The sequence below is a fragment of the Nicotiana sylvestris genome, chromosome 2 (assembly GCF_000393655.2).
Source record: "Nicotiana sylvestris chromosome 2, ASM39365v2, whole genome shotgun sequence".
Classification (NCBI taxonomy): domain Eukaryota; kingdom Viridiplantae; phylum Streptophyta; class Magnoliopsida; order Solanales; family Solanaceae; genus Nicotiana; species Nicotiana sylvestris.
The window spans coordinates 53,892,745-53,903,152 of NC_091058.1; the positions used below are offsets into that span (position 1 = coordinate 53,892,745).

Here is a 10,408-nt window from a genome sequence, read left to right on the forward strand (position 1 = left end):
TGAAAGGCTGTTATTGTTGTTGTGTAATGGTTGTCCCCGAATTTTATCAACTATGCCCTGTCCACTTTGCCTGAACCTTTGTTGTTTTGATTGAGTATCTTCTTCTACTTGTTCTGATAAGCGTGTATGTATGTATTTGTTGTGCAATAATTGAGCTTCAAATGTTGACTGAGCAATTGGTTCCTCGAGTACCACTTTGCTCAGTCAGTATAATTAGAACCGTGTGTCGATACTGTTAAATGTCTGATTTTTGGTTACGACTATATGAGTTATAACTAATATAGTCGAGTCGACATGTGTCGTCAATTAGTTTCAACCGTCTGAGCAAAGTTAAATCGATTTGCTTCTATTAAACATTTGCCTGAATCAATTAAGAGCCAGTTTAGTTCACTTATAGCTGTTGGATTGTTTGTGTTTAGATTCTGAATTGGAAGGCATGTGCACTCGTGCACAGCATGTGCACTCGTGCACAGCATGTGCACTGGTGCATCTCATGTGCTTTGTGCACAGCCTGTAGCCTGCATAAAGGTCCTTTGTTTGATTTTAAAATGGTTTGACAGCATATGCTGTCAACATATTCCGCTGCCCATATCTGCTTTTAGTTAATAAAATGGGAAAGTTAAGCCTGCCAAGGGAATGATGAGGTTTAATAATTAAATAGCTAAAAGTAGAACTGAAAAGAAGATGGGCACATGGGAGGGGTTTCTTTTGATCTATCAGACTGTAAAAGGAGTAAGATTGAGGCTTATAAAGGGGGGAGCTGAAATACAAAGAAAAAAAAAAGAGGAGGAGGAGAGGGAGAGAACACCATCTGATAATAGACATACAGAAAGAGGGAGGATAGAGAGAGCTGTAAAAGAAAATACACAGACTGTGAGGAATTTCTGAAAGAGAGAGCTGAAATACACACTGAGAAGTATACACACACAGACATACATAGAGAGACACAGGGGGAGCCTAAACTGAAATTTTGAGAATTGAAGTTCTGGGGGAAAACAGTAAGAAACTGGAGAAGGTCTCTTTCTGATAACTTAAGTATAAGTTCAAAACTGCAGACTGATATTGGATTCTTGAAAAGAAAGAAGATAGGGAAAGGGATAAACAGAAAATCAGCAATTACTTCTGTCTTGTTTGTCTGATTCCCAGTCTTGTTCAACCTGTTCAATCAACTCTGTTTTCTTCCAAGTATCAGCTGAGTTCATTAGTTGATTCATATTGTTCGTTTCCCCTGGATTGGTCTGTCTTGGAGTATTATTCCTACTGCATTGTTTGCTGCTACCTGTCTACCATTTCTTGTCGGTTCTAACTGTATCTTGCACTGGGAGTTGTCCTATTTGTTCCTGCTGTTACTGCTGTTGTTTGGTGTTGCTTCTGTTGTCCTGCTGACCCCTCGCTTTCTTCTGTTGTATCCGACATCCAGGTACATACTAAGATTTTGCATCTGATGTAACAATGAAAGCATGAAATCAAAGATGTGCAGGAGTTTAATCATTCGTTTGCTGCAGTTACAGTTTTACAAACGTTATTAAGATATGTGCAATTTGTTTAGCTTGTAATTCGATAAAGAAACACTTTAGATAGCTTTGTACTTAACCATAGTTTAGTTCGTCCTAAACTGTGATTTCATTTGTTTAAGGGGTTGTCTAATGAGGAATGCATGAGTTTTCTTTAACACATAGATAATTAGGTAACTTTTAGCTGACATTCCGCATGTATAGAAAAGATTGCTTTAAGTTTTGCCAAATATGATGTTTAGTTTTATTGAACCTTTGTAGATAGCTCACAGGTTCACATTCAAATTCTATTAGTAATAGGTTCCGAAAGGTTAATTCCGCTGATTTGTTTTAAATAGGCAAGTTTCAAACTTAGATCTGAAGAACGTTTATCATAAGCTTCCTTTTTAACAGTTATATTAATCTTGTATGGTGATTTCCTCTGACAATTTAACAACGTGCTCATCTATGAAATAAGGCACTGAATAATTCACGCCTCATAAAAATCGGATAATCAAGTAAGGATCCAAAGCGGGTCAAGCATGTAATCAACACGTAATCCTTTCTTTTATTTTTAGAAACAAGCGTAGTAGAAATGTAGTCACTGTAGGATACCCTTCTAAAAATGAGATGAGCCTCGACAAACAAAAATGCACAAGCTTCGGGGCCCTCTAAATGTATATATTAAAATATTTAGAATTCGGGACATGCCGTTTAGCGAATTCTACGGCCTTCCCAAAATAACAATACATTAGTTGCTTTAGGCGCACCTTTAATAATTTAACCTTCTTAAACACGGGTGCACATTGATGTGAACCAAATCCACCTCAACGGAGTCAAAATATGTCGACGACCACGGGTGCATTGATTGTGACGTGGTTCGAGATGCATTTTTTTACGACGTGGCGATTCTATAAAAATAAATGATAATAATAAAAGCGGTTTAAACTTAATAAAAGCACGTAAATCATAACATGTATTTAAATCAGATATTTAGCCATTATAACAATTTAAGCGACCGTGCTAAAACCACGGGATTCGAGGGTGCCTAACACCTTCCCTCGGGTCAACAGAATTCCTTACTTAGAATTTCTGGTTTGCAGACTTCATTTGGAAAAGTCGAAAATTTCCTCGATTTGGGATTCAAGATAAACCGGTGACTTGGGACACCAAAAACCAAACCTTTCTCAAGTGGCGACTCTGAATTAAATAATCCCATTTCGAATATTGTCACTTAAATTGGAAAAACTCCACCCGCGCATCTAAATTTGTGAAAAGGCACTTATATTTTGTTTTGTTGGCATAGCGTAATTTTTTGTAACAGCTATGCAAAATTACAATTTCAAAAGTTATGTCAAGGCATTTTGTTATTTATTTCGTTGTTTCTCTCAACTGTTGATTTGTCCATTGAGTTTGTTAGTATTTGTTCATGACTAAGTGTAAGTGAACTTCAAATTCAAAGTTAAGGACCGACAGTCCTTAAGTTTTGAACATGGGACTATAACTTAAGGACCTCATGTCCTTAACTTTTGAACTTGTATTTCAAACTTAAGGACTCATGTAGTTAAGGACAAACAGTCCTCAAGTTTTTAACATGGGACTATAACTTAAGGACCTCATGTCCTTAACTTTTGAACTTGAAATTCAAAGTTAAGGATAGACAGTCCTTAAGTTTTTAACATGGGACTATAACTTAAGGACCTCATGTCCTTAACTTTTGAACATGAAATTCAAAGTTAAGGACAGACAGTCCTTACGTTTTTAACATGGGACTATAACTTAAGGACCTCATGTCCTTAACATTTGAACTTAAAATTCAAAGTTAAGGACAGACAATCCTTAAGTTTTCAAAATTGCAAGTTGAACTTACTGACTCCTGTTAATAACTTTTAATTATTGAACTCAAAAGAAATTAAAAGAACGTAACAAGATATAAATATTGAAAATCTAGGCATCCGCTCAAATTAGAATAATAATGAATACAATCTATAGCAAAAACTTAAAAGAGTCGATAAACATAAGTGTATATTTCTACTCTTCTCTATGCTTTCTTGAAAATGGATGGAGTGCCGGAGAATATATACAAGTTGTTCTATTATGACCAATTCTTCTGCAACGACCACATTTGAATGTTATTTTTGATGGCTCGGTAACAGGAATATGCCTTTTCTTTTGCCTTCTACCTGGTGGCACTTTGAAATCTGGAGGTTTAACAATTTGTGACTTAACACTCTCTGGTACAAATCCAAGAATCAATATGTCCTACAAGATGTATTTGTCTTTCGTATGTTTTCAGCCAAGATTCCTTTAAGTACCAGTGCGAACAAAAGTCGGACTTCTTGATGTTTCTCTTCTTGATAGCTGCAATTGCATGTATGCATGGTAATTCATCAAGTTGAAATTGAAAACAATCACATGTTCTTTTGTTTAAGTCCACCAAGAAAATTATTCCTTCTTCTTCAACTCTAGAACGCCATGAATCAACAGGGAAGACCTTCAATGTTAAAAAATTATAAGTGAGTACATTATGTTAAAAAATGTTAAAATCATAATATAAACAGAAAACATAATACTTACGTTCAAAGTAAATGCTAAATCTATTCTTTTCTTCAATTCCTCCTCTACCCAACAAGAAACATCATAAAATATTCCTTCTGCTTTATTTCTTCTTTCATAAAACCAATCTTGTAGCTTCACTTGAATGAAATCCATCATTCTTAGTATAGGCAGCTCCCTTGCTTCTAATAGCACTGAATTCATCGACTCAACTATGTTTGTTGTGAGCATGTCATATCTTCGTCGTGGACTACAAGAACGTGCCCATCTTTCTGATGGTTCTTCCATCAAGTAGTCATAAGTTTTCTTATCTACATTTGCAATATCTGACATGTATATGTCAAATTCTTTACGCCTGTATACTCTTGCAGCACTTTGGAAAAGTTTTATGACCTCACTTTTCACCTTTCTTCGCTTTAGGTTCTGCTCCAAATGATAGATGCAAATCCCATGATGGCTTTCAGGATATACCTTTACAATGCCATTTGCAATAGCTTGATGCCTGTCTGATAAAAAAATCAAATTCTCACGGCTCCCAATTGCATTACGAAGCTGACTAAAGTACCACTCATAGGAATTGTTGTTTTCAGATTCTGCTATTCCAAAGGCTAATGGGAAAATTTGATTATTTGCATCTTTTGAAACTGAAATCATTAAAACACCACGATATTTTGACTTCAAAAAGGTTGCATCAACAGCAATCACTGGTCTACAATGATTCCAACCAGCTATCGATGATCCATATGCATAAAACATATAAAGAAACCTGAAAATACAATATAAAACAAGGTTAAAATACCTGAAGTTTAGGACAGTCAGTCCTTAAGTAACATTTACAAGTTATAAAGTTAAGGACATGTTGTCCTTAACTTTTATTTCAAAGTTCAAAACTCAAGGACTGGAAGTCCTTAACTTTTAATTACAAGTTCAAAACTTAAGGATAGGCAGTCCTCAACTTCTGGTTACAACTAAAAAGTTAACAAGGCTAAAGACAGCATGTCCTAAATTGTTTACCTGTTGTTATCGTCTATCTTTATGTTAGTATAAGTTCCCGGGTTCTTACTTGTCATCATATACAAGTATGAACACAATAATTCATAATTTTCTTCGGGACTTCCTCTTATTAAAGCCTTTGATCTGCTTTCCTAGTGTTAACAGAGCAGTAATGCTTTTTCTCAAGCTTTACTATCTTGAATAATGTTGAGTCTTTAATTCTGAAAGCACGCATACACCAACGACATCTATCATCATTGCATGTCAACAAATATCTTGTTGAGCTTGATCTAACAACTTTGAATTCAAAATGTTCTTTGATTGCTATATTGGAAAAACAGTTAATTATGCTCTTCTTCTTGTTAAATACTGATCCGACTTTTATTTTATCCAAAGAAGCATTTTCTCTTAATATCGTAGTTGGGGATTCTTTTTGTTTCAAATTTGATCTTCGTCTAGTTATTTGAGTGCAGGTTTTGTCAGCAACTACTTCGATTACCGGTGCACTCTCTAAGACTTGAATATCCAAAGCTTGTTCGTTGTCAATCTCTATAATGCTTTGTCCTTCTACTTGAATATAATCAAATGTTTGATGCACCTCTTCATTTAATGGTTGAGCTTCAACCATATCTACTTCACCTATCTGTTGGCATAGCTCTTGATTGTCATGTTGAGTTTTTGTGTTGGCATGTTCATTGCTTGTTGATGCAAAAACTCTTTCCGAAATATCAACTATGAAACGACAGCTCTTGAAGAGTGAATGAGTTTTTAGCAACTCTATACATGTGTGAAGATCTAAATCTTTGGATACAAGCATTCCTTTGCTTGTTCCAAGGTTGATATCAAACCATATCACTATTTCAAACTTTTCTCTATCCAATTCAATAAGCTCAAAAATCTGTTTAACGAAATCTTCAAACTGAATTGACTCAGGTGCTAGGAAAAGCTTTGTTTGATGATCAAGATATTTATAGTCTTCAGTCCATCTACCATTAAAAGCAACTATTATGCATATTGTTTCCATCCTACAAGTCAAGAGAATGGGAAACAAAGGACATACGTTATAAATCAATCCTTGTAGAATTAAGAACAAGTGTACTGTAAGTGCAAGACCAAGATAAGGATTGTCTGTCCTTAATATTTAAACATGGAATTAAAAGTTAAGGACTTCCAGTCCTTAACTTTTGAACAAGAAATTAAAACTTAAGGACTGTTTGTCCTTAACTTTTGAACCAGAAATTAAAACTTAAGGACTGCATGTCCTTAACTTTTGAACCAGAAATTTAAAGCTAAGGACTGCATGTCCTTTAACATTTAAACATATAATTAAAGTTAAGGACTGTCAGTCCTTAAGTTTTAAACATGGAATTAAAAGTTAAGGACTGTCAGTCCTTAACTTTTGAACCAGAAATTAAAAGCTAAGGACTGACTGTCCTTTAACATTTAAACATGTAATTAAAGTTAAGGACTGTCAGTCCTTAACATTTAAACATGGAATTAAAAATTAAGGACTGCCAGTCCTTAACATTTAAACATGGAATTAAAAGTTAAGGACTGTCAGTCCTTAACTTTTGAACCAGAAATTAAAAGCTAAGGAATGCATGTCCTTTAACATTTAAACATGGAATTAAAAGTTAAGGACTGCTAGTCCTTAATATTTAAACATGTATTTAAAAGTTAAGGACTGTCAGTCCTTAACATTTGAACCAGAAATTAAAACATACAATTTGAAACTCAAGCTACAGGACTTTGTATACAGAAGAACAGCAACAAAGTGAAGGACATTTTGTCCTTAAGTTTTTTTATTCAATTTGCAAAATGAGGCCAATAGAATCAAAGTTAAGGACATAGTGTTCTTATTTTTTTGAATTCAGTTTCCAAAATGAAGACACTATGTCCGGAATACAGAATTATCATAGGAGGCAATGTCTATAAATTTATCAATCCAGAAATTCAAAAAAAATCAAATTCTTATCTAATATATAATCAAATCAATACAGATCTAAAAAGGTATAACTATAGCGAAATAAAAATCGATAGAAATACATGAAATTACAACTTACTGTTTATCTATGTCGTTTTTTTGGATTAGAATGCTGAATTTTTGAAATCGGGAAGAGAAATGGTGGTTCGTCCTCAGTTGATCGCCGCTGTGGTAATTGCTGATGTTGCTGGCTTCTTCTCTTTGTGTAACTGCTGCTTGTGTTGATAGCGTAGGTATAAATTATACCAGAAGGGTATTTTCGTCCAGTCAGGTATAAACTTTTTAAAGGAGTGGCTAAAATCTAAATATATTGAAAACAGTGACTTTAAAATAAATATCACTGCTTTTAGTGGCTATTTTTGTCGTTCGCCCTAAAATATGCACAGCATAAAATTGTGAAGATAAAAAGCAATTTATTGCATATCTCATATGCCGATAGTGGGTACACCTAAGTCCATTGGGACTTTGGACAAAAAGACCAAATAAAAGTCCCGCGAAACATGACAGCGTTCCCAATTGTAGTTGGATACGAAATTTGACAAACGACCGCCTTTGCTAGTCCAATTTTACCGGGAATGGCAATGTACTTTGACTCAATTTAGGAGATAATTGTACATACCCACATCGAGGAACACCTCTTTTGTATACTCTTTGGCATCTCTATAAATAGAGACATGCTATTCAACTTGTAAGCACAAACAAATTTGGTGTGCCCTGTCACGCCTCCTTTTTCCGCCTCCGCGTGGGGACAATGGAGTTTTTCCAATTAAAGGACAATCGAAACGGGATTTGTTTATTTATTTCAGAGTCGCCACTTGGGAGATTTAGGGTGTCCCAAGTCACCAATTTAATTCCGAATCGAGGAAAAGAATGACTCTGTATTTCAGTCCGCGAACCAGAAATCCGGATAAGGAATTCTGTTAACCCGGGAGAAAGTGTTAGGCATTCCCGAGTTCCGTGGTTCTAGCACGGTCGCTCAACTGTCATATTCGGCTTGTTTATCTGATTTTATACAATTATGAGCTAATGTGCAAGTTTTAACTTTTAACCGCTTTCGTCATTATTATTATATATTTTTTCAAGAATTGCAACATCATGGAAATACATCTCCAACCACGTCACATCAATGCACCCGTGGTTGTTGGCACATTTCAACTCTGTTGAGATTTGGATTTGGGTCACATAAATGTGCACCCGAGTTTTAAGAAAATTAAATTATTAAAAGGCGTGCCTAAAGCGACTAGCGTATCATTTACTTTGGGTAGGGCCGTGAAATTTTGCTAAACGGTCCATCCCGAAGTCTAAGCAATTTTAAAGCAAATATTTACCGAGGGCCCCACAATTTTGTATTTTTATTCGGTGAGGCTCATCTCATTCTTATTTTTTAAAGGAATTTGCAACGTCATGGACATGCATCTCGGATCACGTCACAATCAATGTACCCGTGATTAGAGACACATTTCGACTCCGTTGAGATTTGGATTTGGTCACATAAATGTGCACCCGAGTTTAAGAATGTAATTTAATTAAATCGCGTCTAAAGAGTCTAACGCGTTATTATCTTTGGGGAAGGCAATGAAATTCACTAAACAGTCCATCCCAAATTCTAAGTATTTATTATGACCAATTATTGAGGGCCCCGCAATTTGCATTTTTATTTGGCGAGGCTCGTCTCATTATTTATTTATTTTTTAAAAAAAGATAATCTTAGAATGACTACATTTTTTATTTTTCGTTTTTCTCTAAAATAAATGAAGAAAAATGTCCTACTTTATTTACATACTTTCGGGTTATTATAGTTAAGTTTCGAAAGTGAGTCGTTTAAAGAGTTTACATGGCAGCGCATAGAATGTTCTACATACAGACAGTAAAAGAAAGAAAAGACTACATTAAACTACAACTTCAAATCTTTCTCATTTTTTGCATTCATGTTTCGAGTAGCTTACAAGATGAACCAGTGTATCGTTTGTGTACCTGGTATTGTCAATACAAGAAGAAGAAGGTCAGCAAAGTAGTATGTAACACAGCAACATACAGCAGCAGAAAGCCCAACACAGTAGCTTCAACACCTCAATCCAGAAATCCCAGCAACACGGAGAAAACTAGTAAAAATGGAGAAGAAAAATAGTGCGGAAATCTCTCTTTGTTTTTTCTTTCTAGATTTGAACTCTCTATGGTGTTCTTCCGCTCTCAATATTTCAGAAAATTTGGTTATATCTTTTTTACTCTCTCCAAAATGAATTCTGTCCCTGTATATTCAGTGTATCCAGAATGTATATCGGGTGTATACTTCTCACTCCGCCCCCTCTTTTTTTCTTCTCTCTATCTAGTTTTTCCTCTCTTTTTTTCCACCCTTCTTCCTAAATTTTCTCTTCTATTTATAGCAAAATTTTCGAAATTTTCAGATTTGTTTTTTATTATTTTATTATTTTTTTAATTAAAAGAAATCCCACTTACAAATTGCTTTTATTTTTTTAGAAAAAGAAATCCCACCTTTATTTACTTTTATTTTTAAAATTCCAACTTTAATTACTTTATCTTATTTAAAATCCCACTTTTTATTTTTTTAAAAGAGAATCTCACTTTATTTAACTTTTCTTTAAAAAACAAACCACTATCTTTACTTTTTCTTTTAAAAAATGCTACTTTCAATTAATTTAAATTTTTTAAATTTTCAGATACCTTTATATTTATTTTTTAATTCCAACCTTCTTTTACTTTTAAATTTTTTAAAACTTTTTATTTTTTTTAAATTTTCTACATTCTTTTACTTTTTTAAAAAAAAAACAAAAAAAAAAAGATTTTCACCTATTTTTACTTTTATTTTTTTTATTCAATACTTCCCTTTTTCTTATTTTTTTTAAATCATTCCCGAAATTATTATATATTTTTTTAAAAAATAAAATAAAAAATAAAAAAATAAAAAATAAAATAAAATAAAATATTTTCGGATTTTTTATATATAAAAAAAAACAAAAAATAAAACTATTAATAGTGATAATTCACCTTTTATTTTTTTATTTTTTTTTTGTTTTGTTTTGTGTTGGACAAAAATGAAGAAGGGGTGTTGGGTTAATGGAGCGGACCGGGTCGACCCGGTTTGAAGTGGACGGGTCATGGGGAAAGTTGGGCAATTATTTGGGCCTGTGGTTTGAAATTGAAGAAGTGGCCCAATCCGATTTTTCTTTGTATTTTTGTTCTCTTTTCTTCTTTTATTTTTCTAAAACTAAATTATAAAAGTACTTAAATTATTATTAAGAACTAAATTAAGTTATAAAAGCGCAAATTAACTTCCAATAACAATTAACGCACAATTAAGTAATAATTAAGCATAAAATTGTTCATTTGGACATTAAATGCTAAAAATGCAAACGATGCCTAT

At 33.7% G+C, this 10,408-nt stretch overlaps 1 protein-coding gene across 1 annotated transcript; it reads right to left on the reverse strand.

Annotated features, from left to right (window-relative positions):
* Positions 1–1,330: 1,330 nt before the first annotated feature.
* LOC104214185 (uncharacterized) lies at positions 1,331–5,119 on the reverse strand. The gene is made up of 4 exons (XM_070165796.1): positions 5,064–5,119; positions 4,071–4,815; positions 3,809–3,987; positions 1,331–1,499 (listed from the first exon to the last, which is right to left on the reverse strand). Exons 1-4 carry the CDS (start codon positions 5,117–5,119, stop codon positions 1,331–1,333), a joined length of 1,149 nt encoding a protein of 382 aa, XP_070021897.1.
* Positions 5,120–10,408: the final 5,289 nt, after the last annotated feature.

Coding starts and splice junctions, on each gene's coding strand:
- LOC104214185 (XM_070165796.1), bottom strand. CDS start 5,119: ATGACAAGTAAGAACCCGGGAACTTATACTAACATAAAGATAGACGAT. Junction 4,816..5,063: donor AAGATAGACGATAACAACAG/GTAAACAATTTA, acceptor TTGTATTTTCAG/GTTTCTTTATATGTTTTATG. Junction 1,500..3,808: donor TCCGACTTTTGTTCGCACTG/GTACTTAAAGGA, acceptor CTGTAACTGCAG/CAAACGAATGATTAAACTCC.